Source organism: Brachyhypopomus gauderio, chromosome 7 (genome assembly GCF_052324685.1).
Source record: "Brachyhypopomus gauderio isolate BG-103 chromosome 7, BGAUD_0.2, whole genome shotgun sequence".
Lineage (NCBI taxonomy): Eukaryota > Metazoa > Chordata > Actinopteri > Gymnotiformes > Hypopomidae > Brachyhypopomus > Brachyhypopomus gauderio.
Window position 1 is genome coordinate 31,359,187 of NC_135217.1, and position 23,831 is coordinate 31,383,017.

General features: G+C 50.2%; 1 protein-coding gene and 1 non-coding gene across 10 annotated transcripts in view; one reads left to right on the forward strand and one right to left on the reverse strand.

Annotated features, from left to right (window-relative positions):
- slc4a7 (solute carrier family 4 member 7) overlaps positions 1 to 23,674 on the forward strand; it is a 47,857-nt gene extending 24,183 nt beyond the window's left edge. For 6 of the 9 annotated variants that reach the window (XM_077013219.1, XM_077013221.1, XM_077013217.1 and 3 more), the window contains 19 exons: positions 902 to 1,038; positions 8,303 to 8,460; positions 8,558 to 8,645; positions 8,842 to 8,988; positions 9,869 to 9,972; positions 12,887 to 13,061; positions 13,353 to 13,486; positions 15,256 to 15,501; positions 15,662 to 15,767; positions 16,516 to 16,677; positions 16,838 to 16,951; positions 17,278 to 17,439; positions 17,601 to 17,852; positions 17,948 to 18,016; positions 18,300 to 18,473; positions 19,441 to 19,572; positions 20,072 to 20,154; positions 21,432 to 21,539; positions 21,710 to 23,674. In XM_077013219.1, coding sequence (XP_076869334.1) covers positions 902 to 1,038; positions 8,303 to 8,460; positions 8,558 to 8,645; positions 8,842 to 8,988; positions 9,869 to 9,972; positions 12,887 to 13,061; positions 13,353 to 13,486; positions 15,256 to 15,501; positions 15,662 to 15,767; positions 16,516 to 16,677; positions 16,838 to 16,951; positions 17,278 to 17,439; positions 17,601 to 17,852; positions 17,948 to 18,016; positions 18,300 to 18,473; positions 19,441 to 19,572; positions 20,072 to 20,154; positions 21,432 to 21,539; positions 21,710 to 21,788 — 2,630 coding nt within the window. In that variant the 3' untranslated portion in view covers positions 21,789 to 23,674. Of the gene's footprint in view, positions 1 to 901; positions 1,039 to 8,302; positions 8,461 to 8,557; positions 8,646 to 8,841; positions 8,989 to 9,868; positions 9,973 to 12,886; positions 13,062 to 13,352; positions 13,487 to 15,255; positions 15,502 to 15,661; positions 15,768 to 16,515; positions 16,678 to 16,837; positions 16,952 to 17,277; positions 17,440 to 17,600; positions 17,853 to 17,947; positions 18,017 to 18,299; positions 18,474 to 19,440; positions 19,573 to 20,071; positions 20,155 to 20,277; positions 21,365 to 21,431; positions 21,540 to 21,709 lie in introns of all 9 variants that reach the window. The other 3 variants (XR_013132478.1, XR_013132477.1, XM_077013220.1) reach the window with 3 other exon arrangements.
- LOC143519808 (U1 spliceosomal RNA) lies at positions 16,038 to 16,201 on the reverse strand. Its single transcript, XR_013132550.1, has one exon. It is a non-coding gene; the product is annotated as a U1 spliceosomal RNA (small nuclear RNA).
- Positions 23,675 to 23,831: the final 157 nt, after the last annotated feature.

The following is a 23,831-nucleotide window of genomic DNA, read 5'->3' on the forward strand; positions in this document are numbered from 1 at the left end:
ACAGGGAAGCTATTATCACTACAAGCTGGATATATCTTCATGTTGACTAAATATTGCTATACACACCAATATATATTATGAGGTCCTGTACCCTCTACTGTGCAGTGGTTTGTGTGGGAGGAATCTGCTGTTTTTCTTCCACTGGCCTGACATTATACGCTGAGGAATACGCTGGTGAATTTCTCCACCACAAGGGCTGACAGTCCTTGTGATGGTCGTTATAGTTTCTGTAATACTTGTACTGCCAGACTTGATGACACAACTCGACTTAACAAGGAGGAGAGTGAGACCTGGAACAAACCAGGGACGGGTTTAGATGGGCCCTGACCCTTCAGGACACAGGAGGACAGGGGTGGATTTAGTTGTCCCTGACCCTTCAGGACACAAGAAGACACATGCCAAGTATTTTGTGACGGTCTCTCTGTGCTACAGCTGTGTTTCTCTGCCAGTGTTGAGGCAGGACCTGCTCCATTTTATTTGACCCAGGCCGGGACAGGTCAGGGATGGGTCAGGGACGGCAGGGACAGGTCAGGGACGGCAGGGACGGGGCTCCTGTTTTGCGCAAGTGTTTGAGGCCGTCCGTGGGCTTGCTGGGGTTTCCCAGGCAGGCTGTGTGGGTGGTCTGCAGTGTTTGTAGACACAGGGCGCCATGTCCATAGCAGGATAACGTAATGACTTCTTCTGTTATATTGAGCAGAGCTTAAGGTTGGTCAACTTTTATTAGCGTTAATACAATGTGTGTTCATATTCACCATATTAAAGGAGTTAGATAATAGGCTGTAACTGACTATGATAAGCTCAGAATTGCTATAAATGCCACAGACACGTATAACCTTTCTGTCTCTAAGTAACAAACAACTAATGGAGCCTCCTCTTCATCCTCTTCCTCCTCCTTGGTCAGGTCTGCTGGCGTCGCCTCATTCGGCCCCGGGGAATCTGGACAGCAACAAACCAAGTGACAGTCGCATGAGTTCAGCAGGGGTGAACGTCCCCGGGTCAGGGGGCAGCCGAGAGAACAGCACCGTCGACTTCAGCAAGGTAGAGCACACACACACACACGTGTGCACACACACACACACACACACTTATACAATATACACACACACATACATACACAGACACACACACACACACACACCCATACACATACATTCACACACACACACACACACACACACACACACATACATACATACACACACATACAAAAATACATACACACACATACAAAAATACATACACACACATACACATATATACCACACACACGCACACATATATACATACACACACACACATACATACATACATACACATACAAAAATACATACATACACACACACACCCCTACACACACACACACACCCCTACACACACACACACACCCCTAAACACACACACACAGAGCAGTGAAATACTACCTGTTTCATGCTGGTGGGAGCTCAACACTGAAACTGAGACACAGGGGCCTAGAGTGGGTCATCGCCGTGACAACAGGATTTTTCATTACAACAAACACATAAAGGAAGGAGCAGGGTTAGTGTTAGCGTTAGGTGTTAGCAGGGTATTGTGGTGAATGTGGGTCGTGACGGCAGACTGTTGCCCCTCTCAGCGTCCATGGCCTCGTTTACGGGTCACGCTAACGAGAGACGACTCCCTCTGGTTCAAGAGGGGACGGGTCCTCTGATGCTGGACGTGTCTCCGTGTCCTCCAGAAGGGAATGCCATCATATTTGAGCGTGACGGGGCTGTTGGGACACCTGGGAGTGGCGGGAAAGATCACATTTCATCGCCCCACAGATTAGGGAGATGGAGAATCTGTCTTTCCTTGGCACGACACGAGCACGGCACACAGAACGGTGCCGTGTGTCATCACCTTTGGCTTTTGATGCACTGAATACATTTGTGCGTTCGTTGGATTAAAGGTTTTAGTTTTGATCAAACATCCTGATGCTCATGAACCTGCTGCTAAACCTCAGCACCATGTGCGACAGGATACCTCCTGTTACATCAGGATAATAGTCCAGTAGAACCAGTAGAGATGAGGTGCGGTCCCCCCTGCGGAGCCACTGGTGTCCAATAGCACACGCACAGCTGGGTCTCACGAACCCTACAGCTCATTGTGAGAGTGGGAGCGTGGGACATGGCATGGACCGCCCCAAGCTGTCTGACCCCGCCCACCCACCAGCCTGACCCTGCCCACCCAGGCCTCCTACCCCATGGTGCCTCTACTGGACTGAATCTATATTGTCCACACTGCTGACCATTATCATGACATCTAACCCATGACATCTAACTGCTGTTTATTTTGAACATTCGTTTAACAGTGTTACAATAGTGAAGAAACTGAACCATGAGTAAAATTTCTGTTTTAGGAGAATGTGGGGCTAAAGTGGGGGTGGGGTGGGTGTAGCCGGGATAATGGTGCCACACTGGATCGGCTCCGGCTGAAGGACCTGTGACACCCCAGACGAGTCCAGCTGTGAACTAACCCTTTGATTAACACTTTGATTCTTTGTCCCTGGCTGTGCGGTTGCTACGGCAACAGGACCGCCACCCCTGTTTCCGTTGCCGTTGTGGCTGCTGGCGACCCGCCGTAAGTCCCGCCCCTTCTTGGCTGTGACGTGGCGGTTCGTCCCCGTGGTCCTGTGGTCCCGTGTGATGTCTCTGTGTTTGATCTGCTCATTCGGCGTGTGATGGAGTCGTTTGTGGTCTGGATGTTGCTGTTTGTGGTCTCGTCACTGTGATTGATGTCCCGTCATCATCGAGACAGAGGGGAGGTGTGTGTGAGGGGAGGTGTGTGTGCGGGGAGGTGTGTGTGCGGGGAGGCATGCTGTCAGTCAAGTCTTCCCTTGTGTACCTTCAGGGTAACAAAACGAGGTGCAGAATGAGAACACGCGCAGCCCTCCGTAGCTCCACCCCCCTCTGGAGCTCCACCCCCCTGTGGCGCAACGCGGAGTCAAATGGCTGTTTAGGTTGTGAAAGCACCATCTCTCTCCCCTCACACGTGTCTGTGGTTTCGGCTCCCGGATTGTGCAACGTCTGTTCTGGAACAAATAAGTCGTTCAGTGTCCAACTGGAACTCTTATGAACTCTTTTCATAAGCGTCTGTTTCCTTGTGTTTCGTGAAACGTGTGTGTGTGTGTGTGTGCGCGTGCATGTACGTACGTGTGTGTGTGTGTGTGTGTGTTGTCATGAGATACATGATTACAAACCTGACTGGACTAAATTTTTGGCCTGCAGATAGAGAGCTGTACAGTACCAGGTGTAAGCTGTGTAAGGGTGGGGCGTGAGCTGTGTAAGGGTGGGGGGTGTGAATGTGTAAGGGTGGGGGGGTGTGGCTGTGTAAGGGTGGGGGGGTGTGGCTGTGTAAGGGTGGGGGGGTGTGGCTGTGTAAGGGTGGAGGGCGTGGGCTGTGTAAGGGTGGAGGGCGTGGGCTGTGTAAGGGTGGGAGGGCGTGGGCTGTGTAAAGGTGGGGGGGCGTGAGCTGTGTAAGGGGGGGTGTGGCTGTGTAAGGGGGGGGCGTGAACTGTGTGAGGGTGGGGGGTGTGGCTGTGTGAGGGTGGGGGGGCGAGTTGTGTGAGGGTGGAGGGGCGTGAGCTGTGTGAGGGTGGGGGGGTGTGGCTGTGTGAGGGTGGGGGTCGTGAGCTGTGTGAGGGTGGGGGGGGCGTGGGCTGTGTGAGGGTGGGGGGACGTGGGCTGTGTGAGGGTGGGGGGGCGAGCTGTGTAAGGGGGGGCGCAAGCTGTGTAAGGGGGGGGGGGCGTGAATGTGTAAGGGTGGGGGCGTGGCTGTGTAAGGGTGGGGGGGCGTGGCTGTGTAAGGGTGGGAGGGTGTGAGCTGTGTAAGGGTGGGAGGGTGTGAGCTGTGTAAGGGGGGGGGCGTGAGCTGTGTGAGGGTGTGGCTGTGTGAGGGGTGGGGGTTGTGAGCTGTGTGAGGGGTGGGGGTCGTGAGCTGTGTGAGGGTGGAGGGGCGTGAGCTGTGTGAGGGGTGGGGGGGCGAGTTGTGTGAGGGGTGGGGGGGCGAGTTGTGTGAGGGTGGGGGGATGTGGGCTGTGTGAGGGTGGGGGGACGTGAGCTGTGTAAGGGGGGGGCGCAGGCTGTGTAAGGGTGGGGGGCGCGGGCTGTGTAAGGGGGGGGGGCGTGAATGTGTAAGGGTGGGGGCGTGGCTGTGTAAGGGTGGGGGGGCGTGGCTGTGTAAGGGTGTGGCTGTGTAAGGGTGGGAGGGTGTGAGCTGTGTAAGGGGGGGGGGCGTGAGCTGTGTGAGGGTGGGGGGCGCGGACTGTGTGAGGGTGGGGGGGCGAGTTGTGTGAGGGTGGAGGGGCGTGGGCTGTGTGAGGGGTGGGGGTTGTGAGCTGTGTGAGGGTGGAGGGGCGTGAACTGTGTGAGGGTGGGGGGGCGAGTTGTGTGAGGGTGGAGGGGCGTGAGCTGTGTGAGGGTGGGGGGACGTGGGCTGTGTGAGGGTGGGGGGACGTGAGCTGTGTAAGGGGGGGGCGCGGGCTGTGTAAGGGTGGGGGGCGCGGGCTGTGTAAGGGGGGGGCGTGAATGTGTAAGGGTGGGGGCGTGGCTGTGTAAGGGTGGGGGGGCGTGGCTGTGTAAGGGTGTGGCTGTGTAAGGGTGGGAGGGTGTGAGCTGTGTAAGGGGGGGGGGGCGTGAGCTGTGTGAGGGTGGGGGGGCGTGAGCTGTGTGAGGGTGGAGGGGCGTGAGCTGTGTGAGGGTGGAGGGGCGTGAGCTGTGTGAGGGTGGGGGGGGTGTGGCTGTGTGAGGGGTGGGGGTTGTGAGCTGTGTGAGGGGTGGGGGTCGTGAGCTGTGTGAGGGTGGAGGGGCGTGAGCTGTGTGAGGGGTGGGGGTCGTGAGCTGTGTGAGGGTGGGGGGGCATGGTTGTGTGAGGGTGGGGGCGCGAGCTGTGTGAGGGTGGGGGGTGTGGCTGTGTAAGGGTGGGGCGAGCTGTGTAAGGGTGGGGGGCGCGAGCTGTATAAGGGTGGGGGGCGTGGCTGTGTAAGGGGGGGGGGGGGGGGGCATGAGCTGCAGGCCTGATAGTTTTCAGGCGCCACGCCGGCGTACCGACATGTCTGCGAGAAAAAAACATATTTTATATATATTTTATGTTAAAAATATTGACGGAAAAATCCGTCAAATCATAATAATAAACCACACACATGCGCGTGCTGTCTGTTTTGAGGCTGAAATATGATCCTCTCACTGGATCATCAGCGCTGGATGGATGACGGCGGTGTCATTTGATTGACTTGCGGGTCATCCCGCCTTCTGATTTTCGGACATTACGTAAAAAAGCTACCTCCCTCCAGCCTTAAGTCCAGTTTGTTTTGGTCAGTTAATGTTTTCAACTTGATTGGTCGTGCCGAAGACATTAATGCATAAACATCATACAGGCGGTCCAGGGGTTACGAGGTTCCCGAGTTACGATTTTTTGTGGTTACTACACATCTCCCATTTACTGTATAAAGACCCAAGTGATTCTGTGTCGTAAACGGAACTTGGTGTTTGGTGTGTGTGGCGTCAGGATTAGTTAAACGCAGCTATGGATAAAGGTATTTGCCAAAAGGCTAGCTTTAGGATAGGATAACTGCGTATAGTACGTTATTTACGTACAGTATGTACGTATGTTTCAATTTACACCGAAAATCGATTTACGACGGATCAACGTCTTAACCCGGGGACCGCCTGTATTTCAGACATCGGAAGAGCTTCAGAGGTAGATACAAGATAAATTCAGTATTTTATCTTTATTCTGATTAAGTTAGATTTTTATCAGAAATATAAGAAAGTGTTTTTTTTTTTTTGAGCCGGTACAGGTGGTCAGACAATCTGGTTCATCCTGGCCGCCTTACGGCGTAAGGTGTAATACATGAACAAAAGCACAAAATGTATGTCCTAATAAACCAACACAAAATATTTATTAAATATTTTATATATTTAAGCTAACTATAATCATAATACTTGTAATCAGAGGTGGGACCAAGTCAGTGTTTTGCAAGTCTCAAGTAAGTCCAAGTCTTTATACCTCAAGTCCCGAGTCAAGTCTCAAGCAAAGACACTCAAGTCAAGTCAAGTCTCGAGTCAAGACAGGCAACAGTCAAGTCAAGTCCCAAGTCTGAAACTTGGAATTTCAAGTCCTTTCGAGTCTTTTTTTTTTTTTTTTTTTACCAATGTTGCAGGTATATTTTAAATGTAAATAATAGACATGCGTTCTTTTTTAAATCTGTATTCTCCTCAAATCTTGATAAAACATGTGCAACTGAAAACACGAAGTATTAAAAAATAAAATAAAATTACACCTCTTTATTGCACAGTTCAATTTGTTAAACTTAGCTGCAAAAATATTCATACTTTAAACTACAATTTTCCAGAAATAAATATTCTGTGAAAAAGTCATAAGTAGAACTCCATGTTCAAATAAAAAGTGCTGATATTTTCACAGTACAATACAAAGAACCATAACAGCATTTTCCCTCTCTTCTCTTATCTGGTTTCTTGGAGAACATGTGTGAGTGACACAAGACAAACAAATATAAGAACTGAACAATTAACAGGAATCTGCAACTTTAGACATTTCAGTAAACTATTCTGCATTGCATTTGCTGGCCAAAAGTCTGTATGTCATTTGTGCACGATGAATGATGTCCCCATAGCTGAAAACTCGCTCCACTTTTGTCAATATATTTTTTTCTCGACGTAGATGTTTTCAAATACACAATCCATGTTGAGATAGAACTGGATATTATGATAGTGACAGAGAGAGGCTCTCTTCCCCGAGTTCAGATACAGAACCCAGGGTTGCCAACTCTCACGCATTGAGCGTGAGGCGCATTTGACCGTCTTCACACGCTTTCACGCTACACATCCGATTTCTCACGCCGGAAAAAAAATCTAGTTTATTTACCTCTGATCCACATCTATGATTCAATGAGTTACTAGTTCGCTCTGGCACCAACCACTGGCGATCGATCGATCGCGATATAATACTTAATTTGTGTACATTTTACACCCCGCCCGGTAAAAATTTACGTTCGCCAACCCCCCATTTGATTGGTTGTGCTGCAGCTCACGCACACACACACGTACAGAGTGTGGAAAAGCAGAGGACCGGTCTGCGTCAGAAGGACGGAAATGAAATTAATGGGGCACACTATAAATATTAATATGCGTTTTAAAATTTAGATTTGGGGTAAAAAAAAATCAAGTCTTTGCAAGTAAACAGGTTCAAGTCCAATTCAAGTCCCAAGTTATTGGTGTAAAAGTCCAAGTCAAGTATAAGTCTCTGAATATTTTTTCAAGTCAAGTCAAAAGTCTTAATATTAATGACTCGAGTCTGACTCGAGTCCAAGTCATGTGACTCGAGTCCCCACCTCTGCTTGTAATTATTTTAAACTTTATTTGTTATGGTATCCTATAATTTACTAACAGTAATTAATAAATAACTAATCATGCCTGTTTTTAACATATTGTGTCTAATTGTGTTAACAATCTTTAGGTTACAGCATTTTCTCAGAATATTAATAGAAATTTGTTTTTTTATTTCACGATAATGATTACCTGACATATTTATTATTAATTAATTTAAAGATTAATTATTAAGTATTCTAAATATGGTACAATTCCACTCCCCCCCCACCGCTCGTAACAAGTTCAGGCTCAGGAATTTTTCCCACTATCACCCCTGGAGCTGTGTAAGGGTGGGGGGTGTGGCTGTGTAAGGGTGGGGGGGGTGTGAGCTGTGTAAGGGGGTAGGGGGCGTGAGCTGTGTAAGGGTGGGGGGTGTGGCTGTGTAAGGGTGGGGGGTGTGAGCTGTGTAAGGGGGTGGGGGCATGAGCTGTGTAAGGGTGGGGGGTGTGGCTGTGTAAGGATGGGGAGCGTGAGCTGTGTAAGGGTGGGAGGTGTGGCTGTGTAAGGGGCTGGGGGGCGTGAGCTGTGTAAGGGTGGGGGGTGTGGCTGTGTAAGGGTGGGGGCGTGAGCTGTGTAAGGGTGGGGGGGGCGTGAGCTGTGTAAGGGTGGGGGGTGTGGCTGTGTAAGGGTGGGGGGCGTGAGCTGTGTAAGGGTGGGAGGTGTGGCTGTGTAAGGGGCTGGGGGGTGTGAGCTGTGTAAGGGGCTGGGGGGTGTGGCTGTGTAAGGGTGGGGGGCGTGAGCTGTGTAAGGGTGGGGGGCGTGAGCTGCTCCTCATCCCGTCGGCCGCTGCCATCCGCCGCACACAGCACGCCGCACACAGCACGCCGCACACACTGTTTGGCTTTCCCGAAGGACATCACAGTCTGGCACGTTTCCACCATTTGACCCTTGACCCTCAGGTGGACATGAACTTCATGAGGAAGATCCCTCCAGGTGCGGAGGCGTCCAACGTGCTCGTGGGGGAGGCGGACTTCCTGGAGAGGCCCATCGTGGCCTTCATACGCCTGTCACCTGCCGTTCTCCTCACTGGCCTCACAGAAGTGCCTGTTCCTACAAGGTAGCACACACACACACGTACACGCACACACACACACACACACACACACTGCGGTAGATGAGCTCTCCTCAGTATCTCTTTTGGTCTCGTGTTCCAGGTTCCTGTTTCTTCTGCTGGGTCCATTTGGGAAGGGCAGTCAGTACCATGAGATCGGCCGCTCCATCGCCACACTGATGACCGACGAGGTGACGTTCTCCACTCACTCACACCAGCACTCACTCACACAGCGGTTGGTAACACCAAGGTCACAGTTCCCATGCAGCTCATATTCTGAGATAATGTCCTACAGCTGTGGGCCGCCATATTCCCTTCAGTCGTTCCTCACTTACACAGTAAGATTCTGCATCTCTCCATGTAGTCATCCTTCTCTCCCTTCATCAGGTTTTTCATGATGTGGCCTACAAAGCCAAAGACAGGAACGACCTGCTCTCGGGGATCGACGAGTTCCTGGACCAGGTGACTGTTCTGCCGCCCGGCGAGTGGGACCCCACCATCCGCATCGAGCCCCCGAAGAACGTACCATCACAGGTGAGCACGCTGCCGCCACTCTGTCAGGTCTGTCCGCTATCGGCGACGGTATCAGTTATCGGCTCGACGCTGTGGTGTGTACGTGTTGGTACAAATCTGTGTGTGTGTTCATTCATGTAACTGTGCGTTCACACCGAAAGCGATAAAATCGCTCTCCGTCGCAGAGTCGCCAGCATTGCGTCGCGTGGGGGCGTGTCCAACATCACGCCGGCATGCAGCACGTGACAGATATGCAAATCACGTTTTTAAAGCAGGACGCAGTATTTATTTTAATCTATTGATTACAGGACACACGATTATAAATGAGTGCGTGTATAAAACAGTGTGTGTATAAAACACATATAGTATATAAACCTAAAATGATTATGTATTTTTTTTACTTTTTACCCCAGACCCGAAGATCAAACAGGAATTTTAAAAATCATAACCAATAATAGGGTATACGCTAATTTATTGCAGATGTTTTTTAACAAATGAACAGTATTCTCTCCAAAAATAAACATTTTGTACTGTAAATAAACAGGGACACATCGTAAAGTGCGGGACATCCAGAGACAGCCACTATTAATCTCTCCTCCATTTTGCAATCGGAACAAATAATCAGTAGGAACCAAAGTCAGAGGTGCGGTTTCGGAGGAGGGTGCAAACATACTTTCTGAATGGTAGTCGCCGCCGCGCGTCACTGCTCATTTGCATAAAGTTGAGCCAAGCTCAACTTGTTCGCGTTGCTCGAATCGCTCACTTCGCGCCGCACCGCGTCGCGTCGCTGGGTGTCGCTCACTCTCATTGAAAATGAATGACTTCCGGTCGCCGTGTCGCTCTCGTCGCTTTCGGTGTGAACGCACAGTAAAGCTGCAGTTCTGTTGTTGCGGCGCTACAGGAGAAGAGGAAGATGCCTCCTTTGCCCAGTGGTTCCACACAACCATCAGAGGGCATCAAAGAGGTGGAACACCACACAGGGCCAGAACTGCAGAGGACGGGCCGGTGAGCACACCTTCTCACCCCCACACACCCCCTCTCACCCCCACACACACACCTTCTCACCCCCACACACACACCCTCTCACCCCCACACACACACCCTCTCACCTCCACACACACCCCCTCTCACCTCCACACACACTCCCTCTCACTCCGCGCACACTCCCTCTCACTCCGCGCACACTCCCTCTCACTCCGCGCACACCCTCTCACTCCACACACACACACACCCTCTCACCCCCACACACACACCCTCTCACTCCACACACACACACCCTCTCACCCCCACACACACACACCCTCTCACTCCGCGCACACTCCCTCTCACCCCCACACACTCCCTCTCACTCTGCGCACACTCCCTCTCACCCCCCACACACTCCCTCTCACCCCCCGCACACTCCCTCTCACCCCCACACACCCTCTCACTCTGCGCACACTCCCTCTCACCCCCCACACACTCCCTCTCACCCCCCGCACACTCCCTCTCACCCCCACACACCCTCTCACTCTGCGCACACTCCCTCTCACCCCCCGCACACTCCCTCTCACCCCCACACACACCCCCTCTCACCCCCACACACTCCCTCTCACTCCGCGCACACTCCCTCTCACTCTGCGCACACTCCCTCTCACCCCCCATACCCTCCCTCTCACCCCCGCACACTCCCTCTCACCCCCACACACCCTCTCACTCTGCGCACACTCCCTCTCACCCCCCGCACACTCCCTCTCACCCCCACACACACACCCCCTCTCACCCCCACACACACCCCCTCTCACCCCCACACACTCCCTCTCACTCCGCGCACACTCCCTCTCACTCCGCGCACACTCCCTCTCACCCCCCACACACCCTCTCACTCTGCGCACACTCCCTCTCACCCCCCACACACTCCCTCTCACCCCCCGCACACTCCCTCTCACCCCCACACACACCCCCTCTCACCCCCACACACACCCCCTCTCACCCCCACACACACCCCCTCTCACCCCCACACACACCCCCTCTCACCCCCACACACACCCCCTCTCACCCCCACACACTCCCTCTCACTCCGCGCACACTCCCTCTCACTCCGCGCACACTCCCTCTCACTCCGCGCACACCCTCTCACTCCACACACACACACCCTCTCACTCCACACACACACACCCTCTCACCCCCACACACACACACCCTCTCACCCCCCCACACACACATACCCTCTCACTCCACGCACACTCCCTCTCACCCCCACACACACACACCCTCTCACTCTGCGCACACTCCCTCTCACTCCACACACACACCCTCTCACTCCACACACACACCTTCTCACCCCCCCACACACACACACACACCCTCTTACCCCCCCACACACACACACACCCTCTTACCCCACACACACACCCTCTCACCCCCCACACACACCCTCTCACTCTGCACACACACCCTCTCACCCCCACACACACACACACCCTCTCACCCCCACACATACACTCCCTCTCACCCCCACACACACACACTCCCTCTCACCCCCACACACACACACTCCCTCTCACCCCAGTGAATCACTGATCACTCTCACCCCTAATGAACAGTGAGACTACCAGTGATGGAGCACTAGCATTAGCATTCTGCTAACAGAGTCAGTGTTCCCTCTGGTGGAAGATGATTAGCCGTCTGCTAACACACACGTCAAAGCTTACACCACTCTGATCAGTGTGTGTGTGTGTGTGTGTGTGTGTGTGTGTGTGTGTGTGTGTGTGTGTGTGTGTGTGTGTGTGTGGTCATGTGTTCATGAGGGGGTGTGTAAGTTCTCCCCGCTTGGCCGTGGGAGATTTGCCCTAAGCTCCTTTTGATGAAGCAGGCTAGCGTGTGTGAGGAGAGAGAACACGACCTCATTAAAGCGGCATTAGAAAGCTGTGACAATGTTACTACTATTACTTCTACTAGTACTACTATATACTAATACTACTATATACTAATACTAGTACTACAGTCAGGGCTACTACTATTACTGCTACTAGTACTACTATATACTAATACTACTATATACTAATACTAGTGCTACAGTCAGTGCTACTACTATTACTGCTACTAGTACTACTATATACTAATACTACTATATTTAATACTAGTGCTACAGTCAGTGCTACTACTATTACTGCTACTAGTACTAATAATACGAGCGCTACAGTCAGTGTTACTACTATTACTGCTACTAATACTGCTACTGCCACTAACACAAATACTACTATAATAGTGTGTTGGTGTTATTACTGCTACAGTCACCAGTACTACTACTAAATAATACTAGGTACCCTGTCTAATTCAACTGTAACACTACTAAAAGTACTGTAACACTATTCATGTTGGGTACTGTAACACTAATCACTGCTTTTACTAGAATAACCGCAGTACAGTCAGTGATGAGACATTTTGGTCAGTCTTACGCTGGCATGAATGACTGCCCTCGCAGTCCGTCTGTGTTAAATGGTTCAAGTCTGTGCAGCTGAACACAGAGGAGCATGTATGTGTGTTTGTGTTTGTGTTTGTGTGTGTGTGTGTGTGTGCTGTGACATGTGTGTTTGTGTGTGTGTGCGCGCGCTCTGTGATGTGTGTGTGCTGTGATGTGGGCTGATTTTATATATATATATATATATATATATATACTATATACTATACTATATATTTTTATACTATATATATATATATATATAGTGGTATCAATTCCAGGTTCAAAAGTCTTAGAAGTCAAAAAAAATCTTTGAGGTGTCAATTCCAGGTTCATAGATTAAAAGTCCTCACCAGGATTTTGCTCAAGCTTGCTAGATTTTTAGATTTTTTTTTGACACCTCTAAGATTTTTTTTTTAACACATGACCTACTTTTGTGTCTGTCTGTCTGTCTGTCTTCTTTGGTCCATCTCTAAGGATCTTTGGTGGTTTGGTGTTGGACGTGAAGAGAAAAGCTCCCTTCTACTGGAGCGACGTGCGGGACTCCCTGCGGCTGCAGTGTCTGGCCTCCGTCCTCTTCCTCTACTGCGCCTGCATGTCGCCTGTCATCACCTTCGGAGGGCTGCTGGGTGAGGTCACCAAGAACAACATCGTGAGTTTCCCACCCGACCTCCTGACAGGGCGCTTCTCATCACACGCGGATGAGCAGAAAGCATTCAGCTTTCGGTGTGTGTGGTGTGTGTGGGTACGTGTGTGTGTGGGTGTGTGCGTGCGTGTGTGGAGTGTGTGCAGGTGTGCGTGCATGTGTGGAGTGTGTGTGTGTGGAATGTGCGGGTGTGTGTGTGGAGTGTGCGTGCATGTGTCTCTTTTGATTCATTCTCTCTCTCTCTCCATCTCTCTCCCTCTCTCTTTTTCTCTCTCTCTCTCTCTCTCTCTCTGATAGAGTGCCATAGAGTCCCTGTTTGGAGCCTCGTTGACTGGTATTGCCTACTCGCTCTTTGCTGGTCAACCCCTCACCATCCTGGGCAGCACCGGGCCTGTTCTGGTCTTTGAGAAGATTCTGTTTAAGTTCTGCAGGTCAGAAGGTCCAACAGCTCGTTTGTGTGTTTGTCTGAAGTAACTGGCACTCGTGAGGCACACACTGTAGTTTCATGACCACCACTATATTCACCTTCATGTTCTAGAGTAGCAGTAGTTCAGTGTGGGTCAGGTGACTAGTACTGTACCCAGTTCTATACTCTTTACTGTACTGTACTGTACTATACTCTTTACTATACTTTACTCTTTACTGCTTCTTCTGTTGTGTCACTCTGCTCTGCTCATAGAGAGCTGGATGACAAATGAATGAGCTGGGAGTTCCTCTGTGGCACAGCAGGCCAGCAGTCTGAAACTACAACCATATAGCAGGTTTGACTGTGCTGCAGTGCCCCCTGGTGGTGCAAACAGACTTTGACTTTAACAGTGATCTCACAGTCTCAGACCTGGGTTTGCCAAGAACATCATAAAACAGAGATCATCTTTAAATGGTAGAGCGAGCTTTATGCTGAGCACTCTCTCTTTATTTAAGATTATCTTAATGCTACAACGATGTTTGGAAATCAAAACCAGTGAAGGTAAAAGGCAAATACGGAGCCCCTCGATTGGTAACCTACAGCTACATTCCCAGTCTGGCTTCAAGCACTTCAGCCCCTGGGTGTCCTCGTCTGTGGGGCTGGGGTTGGTGTTGGGTGACAGGGCTCCACATGTCCCCCAGAAGTACCACGTGAAAAAGGCGTCGCTCTGAAGGACTCCACTTCCCAGCATTCTGAGTGTTCACATGGGGAAGAGCAGGAAGCCGCTGAAGGTGCTGTGGTGGCCGGCGTTGTCCCACATGTGTGAGCTGGGCAGGACCTGCACTTGGATCTCGTCGGCGGCCCCCAGGAGCAGCGTGGCCCCCTGGGGCAGCCGTGTCGCTGCCGGGGCGGTTGGGAGGCACGTCCGAGCTCAGTTGCACCTCCTCCTTCTTAAAGAGCGTAGCGCTCATCAGGCAGTCTGTGGGGGCCGTGGCCGTGTACCTGACATAGTAGACACCCCGTACGGGGGCCCGGAAGACCCCTGGAGGAAGAAGAGCAGAACCAACACCAGACCACGTGTAAACCAGTTATGATTAGCCCGCTAACCCAGTTGTCCTTTTGGTAAAAGATCAATGTCCTTTAGAGTCTGAAACATTGTGTGTTTGGGGGTGGGGGGTGTGCCTGTATAGGTAGATGTGTGTAAGTGTGTGTATCACCTGTCTCTGGGTTGTATGCATTGCCGACGTTAGTAAGGACGTCTTTATAGATGAGCTTTCTGTTAGACCTTCTTGTGAAAACGAAGCCATTACTTCTCAATGAAACTGCAAATGCCACTTTAGGAGCATCTGAGAGTCATAGAACACTAATGATATTCTAAACATTTTATGAGCTCAAAAGTGTAATGAGAGCCTACTAGACAAAAAGCCATTTGAATAAATAGCCTTTAAAAATGTTGACTTCCTTCTTGAATTGAATGGTGGTGCTAGCTTAACAAAACTCGACACAGGACTTAAACGTGTACTAAACTCAGACTAAACACGTCCTAAACAAGGACTACACACACTCTACACACACTATACACAGACTACACACACTCTACACAGACTTCAAGTTCAATCACTTTGGCAACTGCTCCTGGTCTTTGCATCCGTTACATCATCAGTCCATCACACCAGTCAGCCAGTTTGTATTCAACAATAAATCATTTTAAATGTGTGTGTGTGTGTGTGTGTGTGTGTGTGTGTGTGTGTGTGTGTGTGTGTGTGTGTGTGTGTGTGTGTGTGTGTCCTGCAGTGATTACGGCCTCTCCTACCTCCCTTTACGAACCAGTATCGGACTATGGACTGCATTCCTGTGCATCGTGCTGGTCGCCACGGATGCGAGTTCTCTGGTGTGTTACATCACGCGGTTTACAGAGGAGGCGTTCGCCGCCCTCATCTGCATCATCTTCATCTACGAGGCCCTGGAGAAGCTCGTCTACCTGGCTGAGATGTACCCCATCAACATGCACAATGACCTGGACAACCTCACCTCCTACACGTGAGCACCGCCTCTCCTCACACCTTTGGGGAGCGGAGCACGGCCTTTGCGGCATTAGAAGCCACGTGATAGTGGTTGATGTGTAGCTGTAGGATTCTCCAGAAGGTGTGGTTCAGGTTCAAGGTGTTGCTACACAAAGGGTGGTGCTCTTGTCCTGCAGGTGCCAGTGTTCTCCACCTGCCAACTCCACACCCGAGTTCACTGAGACGTGGAATATGAGCGGCTACACTCCTGACTCAATAAACTGGAGCGAACTAGATGTGACTGTAAGTGTGTGTTTGTGTGTAAAATGTAAATGTGTAATATTTTGACCCATCTGTGCAGTTAGAACACACACACACTAGTGATTACTAAGGGGCTGTGGATCACACATGCCCAGAGCGGTGGGCAGCCCTAGCCCGGCGCCCGGGGAGCAGTTGGGTTTAGGTGCCTTGCTCAAGGGCACCTCAGTCATGGCCTCAGGTCTGGGAATAGAACCCACGACCCTCCGGTCACAAGACCAGTTCCCTACAATCAGACCTTGACTGCCCCTGTATCAGGGGAGAGCGCGAACGCAGTCCCCCACTACCAGAAATTATGCAGTCGAGATTCCCGCATTTGGGGAATTCGCAAGGGTCAGCACAGCCTGAGTGCAATGGCTGAGCCTCAACTTGGGTGAACCACCTTCCTGATCATTGTCTCACCCCTGCCAGGTAAGTATAAGTGTGTGTGTGTGTGTGTGTGTGTGTGTGTGTGCGTGCGTGCGTGCGTGCGTGTGTGTGTGTGGGGGGGGGGGGGGGTGTCTGGGTGTACTGGACCAGTGCCAGGACTAAGCTGTTCTGGAGTGTTTTAGTGTTTCCTTGGCGATACACATCCGTTTTCACTGGTCAGTCCTGCAGGACGTTGTGGTGTTGCCATGGCAGTGTGGATTTGCCACTAGTGCACTGGGCATTTTTCTCTGGATGTTCGTCTTGTCTATTCGACACGGTGGTTTAGTGATTTCTTCTGTCTCTCCGCATGTTTCTCTGTGCGTAGACGTGTCGTAAGCTGCATGGTGAGTTTGTGGGGCCGGCGTGCGGTCATCACGGCCCCTACATCCCCGACGTCCTCTTCTGGTCGGTCATCCTCTTCTTCACCACCTTCTTCCTCTCCTCCTTCCTCAAGCAGTTCAAGACCAAACACTACTTCCCCACCAAGGTCAGTGACCCCCCCCCACGAGGCCACACCGTAGCAAACACACACACCCTGCCCCCCTAACCCCCCCCTAACCCCCCCCAACCTGCCCCCCTAGCCTGCCCCTCTCTCCCCCTCTAACCTGCCCCCCTAACCTGCCCCTCTCTCCCCCTCATGTCTGCAGGTTCGCTCCACCATCAGTGACTTTGCTGTCTTTCTCACCATCATGATCATGGTTCTGGTGGATTACCTGGTGGGAATCCCCTCCCCCAAGCTCAACGTGCCAGCCACCTTCGAGGTAGGGGGGCGGTCCTGGGCACCGGTGTGGCCCGCCTCTCGTGGGCGGGATGTGGTGGTGGTATGGGTGGTTCTAAGCGGCGTGGACTCCTGGACCTGGGATTCAGCTCCCTCGCCATTATTTGTTTGGCTTGAACAGATCGATGGTTCATCTGAGTGAAACGAACCTGGCTGCCCTCACGTTTGTCCCTCCTGTTGCACCGTACTAAAGGAGAATGTTCATGTTTTGCAATTCTGTGTGAAATGTTACAGCTTATCATTTTTGTGTATGATTTTCTGGCTATTTATTCATGAATTTGTCTGTGTGTTTATGAATTTGTGTCTCAGCCGACTACGAAGGGCCGTGGGTGGCTGATGGACCCACTGGACAGCAACCCCACCTGGACGCTGTTCGCCGCAGCCATCCCCGCCCTGCTCTGCACCATCCTCATCTTCATGGACCAGCAGATCACCGCCGTCATCATCAACCGCAAGGAGCACAAACTCAAGGTCAGAGGCGTGTGTGTGTGTGTGTGTGTGTGTGTGTGTGTGTGTGTGTGTGTGTGTGTGTGTGTGTGTGTGTGTGTGTGTGTGTGTGTGTGTGTGTGTGTGTGTGTGTGTGTGTGTGTGTGTTTGTGTGTTTGTGACTCATGGCTTCGCTCCCCCTGCAGAAAGGCTGTGGGTACCACTTGGACCTGCTGGTGGTGGGCGTGATGTTGGGTGTGTGCTCTCTCATGGGTCTGCCCTGGTTCGTAGCCGCCACCGTTCTCTCCATCAGCCACGTCAACAGCCTGAAGCTGGAGTCTGAATGCTCCGCCCCCGGCGAGCAGCCCAAGTTCCTGGGCATCCGTGAGCAGCGCGTCACGGGCCTCATGATCTTCGTCCTCATGGGCGTGTCCGTGTTCATGACCTCTGTGCTGAAGGTGAGGATGTTTCTTCCTGTGGGTTGAGGATGTGATGCTGCGTGTGATGCTGTGTGTGCTGATGCATGTGGTGACCTGAGTGTTTCTGTCCCCAGTTCATCCCCATGCCTGTGCTGTATGGGGTTTTCCTCTACATGGGAGTCTCCTCCCTCAGGGGCATCCAGGTAAACACACTACACACACTACAATACACACACTACACACCACACACACTACACACACCACACACTCCTCACACATCCCACACACACCTCACACAAACTACACGCTACACACACTACACACACCTCACACAGTGTAGATTTGGATATTTGAAAAATATTACTACATATTATTTGGTTTAACATATTTGGGAAAACCATTTACAAATGTGCACATCAGCAGTTTCAGGTCAAATAGAGCTTCACTGACCACACTGAGCCTGGACTCTTCTGCATCACTCCGCAGTTCTTTGACCGAATCAAGCTGTTCGGCATGCCCCCCAAGCACCAGCCCGATCTGATCTACCTGCGCTATGTGCCGCTGTGGAAGGTCCACGTATTCACCATCGTGCAGCTCACCTGTCTGGTGCTGCTGTGGGTCATCAAGGTGTCCTCCGCCGCCGTGGTCTTCCCCATGATGGTAAATAACCTGATACAGCTCACTGATACGATACTGCACTCTGATACGATACTGCACTCTGATACGATACTGCACTCTGATACGATGCAGCTCACTGATACGATGCAGCTCACTGATACGATGCAGCTCACTGATACGATACTGCACTCTGATGCGATACTGCACTCTGATGCGAAACTGCACTCTGATGCGATACTGCACTCTGATGCGATACTGCACTCTGATGCGATACTGCACTCTGATACGATACTGCACTCTGATACAATACAGCTCACTGATACAATGCAGCTCACTGATACGATACTGCACTCTGATACAATACAGCTCACTGATATGATACAGCTCACTGATATGATACAGCTCACTGATGCTATACAGCTCACTGATACGATACAGCACTCTGGTACGATACAGCACTCTGATACGATACAGCACTCTTACATGATACAGCTCACTTATGCGATACAGCACTCTGATGCGATACTGCACTCTGATGCGATACTGCACTCTGATGCGATACTGCACTCTGATGCGATACTGCACTCTGATGCGATACTGCACTCTGATGCGATACTGCACTCTGATACGATACTGCACTCTGATACGATACAGCTCACTGATACGATACAGCACTCTTACATGATACAGCTCACTTATGCGATACAGCACTCTGATGCGATACTGCACTCTGATGCGATACTGCACTCTGATACGATACTGCACTCTGATACGATACAGCTCACTGATACAATACAGCTCACTGATACAATACAGCTCACTGATACAATACAGCTCACTGATATGATACTGCACTCTGATTCGATACAGCACTCTGATACAGCACAGCATTGTACAATTACAGTTGTTGTGGACTAGAACATAGTGTACAAGTCAGTATGAGCTATATGGGGCTATTCCACGCTGCACAGCATCATTTGAAACATGTTTTCTGGGTCATGTGCTCGAGGTCCTGGCGCTGGTGTTCGTGCGGAAACTTCTAGATTTCTTCTTTACGAAGCGGGAGCTCAGCTGGCTGGATGACTTGATGCCCGAAAGCAAGAAGAAAAAAGAAGATGACAAGAAGAAGAAAGCGAAAGAGGTTTGTGCACAGAGACCCTGTAGCCCCTCGAGGTGACACCACACCACAACAGTTCAGCAGCAGGCGTTCAACGTGGACCTATGGTTAGGGGTTAGGGTTAGGGTTAGGGATTAGGGTTAGGACCCCTGATCTTATTGATTTGGCATGTGGTTCACAAACAGCATGAATGTTTTTGCATGATTCATATACCTTTATATGAACTTATTTACTATGATGATTATTATTACATTTATATACTGATTACCTGTTATTACGAATTATGAATGAAAAAAAAATTGTTAGACTTTCTGCTCACACAAATAATGGGAAATGGTGTGTGCACAAAGATGCAACTTTTAAAACTGGAGTTCCTGAGCCTTGGTCAGCCGTAACACACTTTCAGCTTCTTCTTCACTGTCCCATCAACTCCAAATTGTTGAGGCCTTGAGTACCATCAGTGAGATCCTGCTTAGATCTTAGTGAGATCCTGGTGAGATCCTGGTGCCCATGTTGTTCCCAGGAGGCTCAGCGCATGCTGGAGTGTGAGGAGGGTGTGGATTACGACGGCAACCATCTCCTCGGCCTCAAAACCCTGAACACCAGGTCAGTCCAGCTCGACTTTGCCTTCCATGTTCCCCTGGATGCTGCGACCCCTCCCCCATGATGTGTGACTCCTTGTATGGTTGGTGTCTCAGCCTCTTACTCCTGCTGTTTCTCTCGAGACAGATCCGGCAGCGTAGTCTCCATCACCTCATGTGAGGAGGAAACCGGAGGAGGGGTTGGTCACTAATTTAATCCCGCAGCTGCGTTTTAATATCTGATCTCAGCATTGCATTCTCCTTCTGTCCCTCCCGCCGCGGATTATCGGCGCTGAGGTTTGATTGCTGCATGTGTTTGTGGAGCTCGTTGATTCCTGAAATGCCTGCCACTCTGAGCTCAGGACAACCGCGGCAGGAGGAGGCAGCGAATCGGTCGGCGGCGTCTCTGAGAGGAGGGCGGCTTCGGCTCGAGCACGGCCTGCTCCTGGTGGTTTGTGGGAGGCGTACGCAGGCTGTGAGCGGTGCTGTCTACCGGCTTTGGCTGCGTCTCTGCTGCGAACACAAACTCTGTTCCTCGATTCATAAGCAAATAAAAAATTCGAACAGTGTTATCAAATTTAAACAATAAAGTATTGGTGTTCAGAGTTGGTAAATTAGTTTGTGATTGGTATAATGCTTTTAACAACATTCGCTTGAATCTTTTTACTTACAGTGTTTATCCAGCGCACGCTTGTGTGTGTGTACGCAGTTTGCGTCCCTGTCCCTCAGCTGCTGAGTGTTGTTCCACCCCTGGCAGGTGTGGAGACAGCCATAGCAGGTCGTCAGCTGTGGTCAGATTCCTGTGGTATATAAACCAGAGACTAAAGACAACACGCTGGGATTATTGGATACTGATCGCCACGGGACACTCTCTAACCCAAACTAAAGAATCTCTCTGACCCAAACAACATTTCTGTTTTAGAGTTTGAGAATCAGGTCCTTCAGGGTACAGGATCACCGTCCTGAGGACAGTCTCCTGTCAGCACCAGGTCCCACTCCAGATGTTCCACAATTCATGATTGTGGAAGTCATGTACTGTGTGCAGACAGGGGGCGCTTTTCCGCTGCGTGCAGACAGGGGGCGCTGGTTCTGCTGTGTGCGGATAAGGGGGTGTGCGGATTCTGCGCCTTTGAGTCTCCATCTGCGAATTTGCAGCTTTACAAGCAACACTGTCCATCAGGCTTCGTGTGGGTCTGCCATGGAGACGCAGTGTGTGGAGGTTCATCTGCCAGTGGGTGAGGACGTCCAGCGAGTGTGTGTGTGTGTTAACCTGCTGTGCTGTTTGTTGTCACTCCTCTGCAGTTCTGACCCATCTGTGGTAAACATTACTGACGAAATGGCCAAAACGTCTGTTTGGAAAGCTGTTGCCATGAACTCTGACGCTTCCAAAGTGCTGAAAGCTAGGGACAGGTAGCCACATCGCTAACCTTCACTGTTTCACCTGCCCTCCTCATCTTTGGTGTGCTTTGTTCTCTCCAGTGCATTGTGTGTCTTGTCTTTCTTGGTATTGAAGATGAGAACCGTTCGCCATCCATAGACACACTGTAGTGTTCACCACTGTGTGTCTGCTTCTCCCTTAGCGAAAAGAGTGCTAACATCCTGATCACCGTGGAGGACGAGGACGGAGGGGGACATGTGGACACGGAGACGTCGCTGTGATGGTGGGGGACAGACAGCTTGAGGGACGGGGAGAGGCGTCCCCTGCACCGACGTCCGACCCAGCTCCAGGCACAGAGCCATGTGGGACACCAGGCAAAAGCAATCGAGTTTGTTCACACCTTCGTTACTTAGGATTTTGTTTGCTTGTTTGTTTTTAAGTATACGAACAAGTTTGCCTTTCCTTTTTGCCATTTTAATTTTAATATAAATGTTAATTCTGTCAAAAGTAGATGTTACTAAAAGGTAGCAAACGTTCTTAGAGTACAGTGGTGTTTTCGTTAAAACTGCTGATCCTGGTGTTTGCCCCAAAGTTGGCTTTGCTTAGGTTGAGGGTCTCTGTGCTCTTCAATCAGAGCCTTCGCTGTTCAACACTGTTCAAATGGATTACAACTTCTGTAGTACTGTAGAGTTTTATAAACACAGTTGAGGCTTGAGGTACCATTTCATTGTGAACCAGTGTCAGCAGACATCCTTGTCTGAATATACATAGTTTTCTCTTTTTTACTATTGTTGATAGTTTTATTTATTTTAAGAAATGTTTTAAAGATTTTCTGTGGTTCTTGAGCATTTGGACTGTACCATGTCCTAAGACAGTGTGGCATCAAATAGTTTACTGAGCGGAGAACGCGCCAAGTTCAAAGTCTTGAAGACGCTTACACTCTGGAGTGTATTCTCACGCTGAAAGCAGACCCAGCACAGGACTGGCACACGCTTTAAGCATTTACACGTTTCAGCACGAAAACGTAGGAAAAAAAGAAATAAAAATACTATGCTGTAAAGTTTCAGCTCCAGACAGTAGAAAGCTGTGCAGTGCTCTAAAAAAACCCACGACCCAGTTTACATCCAGTGTAAGATCTACTGTCACTGGATCAAGAATGTTATTTAGCACTTAATTTTCTTTACAGTTTGTTAATCATTTAATTTATTTTCAACCATGTAATGGTGAATGTCTTGCAGCAGGTTAGCAGGTGTGTAGTGGGCTGACCCTGCCCCCCCCCCGTGGTGAACGCTGCACTTTACCCCCCCTGTTGCTGCGCCGTCTTTACCACATCCAGTCAGAGCTGCCTCAGGACACGCTGCCCCCCCCCCCCCCCCCACCAGAGGCTCCTCACACCACCCGCTCCACCCCTGCTGCCCCTCATCCACCCTTAGCTGATAAACCAAATCCAGCCTTCGGTTTGTCACCCCCACCTCCAAGAATGAGAATGTTCAGGTTTTGGGGTTTTTTTTATGCTGAAAGCATATTTAGAAATAATACCTTTACAAAAATTGTGCCTAATATTTATAAAAATCTGAAGAATCACGTGTTTGAATGATACTATGATTAGTTTTGTGAGGTTAGGATTGAACAGGAACTGTATGTAGATTGAAATTATTAAATATAATTCAAATTAGGTTAGAAGAATACAGATTGTAAACAAATGATCCTAGTTGCCCGAGCCGAGTACTGTTCCTACTGCCTTCAGCTTAAACCATATATTTTAAAACATTAGTGATTAATAGTTTTCTTTGCTTTGGGTCCCGTAGCTGCAGTGAGAACACATTCACACGGGTTGCTAATCACGTCTTCCCCACAGAAGTCCGAACAAGCACAGCAGTAGAGGTGCTCAAAGTCCTCCATCTCTTCACCTACACACTGCAGCCTGCTAACATCACACAGAAACCAACAGCCACTCAGCAGAGGATGAAACACTTTTATTTTGGTTCGCTCAAGGCAGGGACATGAAGACTTTAGAAAAAAAGAGGTTACTGTTTTGAAACTGCACAGTGTACATGTATTATTAGGACAGAAGGAAAACATGGAGCAAATATATATTTTTTTGTAAATCTTCTGATACTGTTCTTAAGTAATAAAGGTGACTGGTTTACAGTGAGGTCTGGAGCTCCGTCAGTGTCCTGGTGTTTGTTAACGTCTTTACCGTGTTTGCGTGTTAACACCAAGACCACACCTACCTGAGCTTGTGTTCAGTACTACACTCTGACCCCACCCATCAAGGAGCCACTGTGAAGAAAGAAAAGGGAGCGGAGCAGAACCTCGGCCAA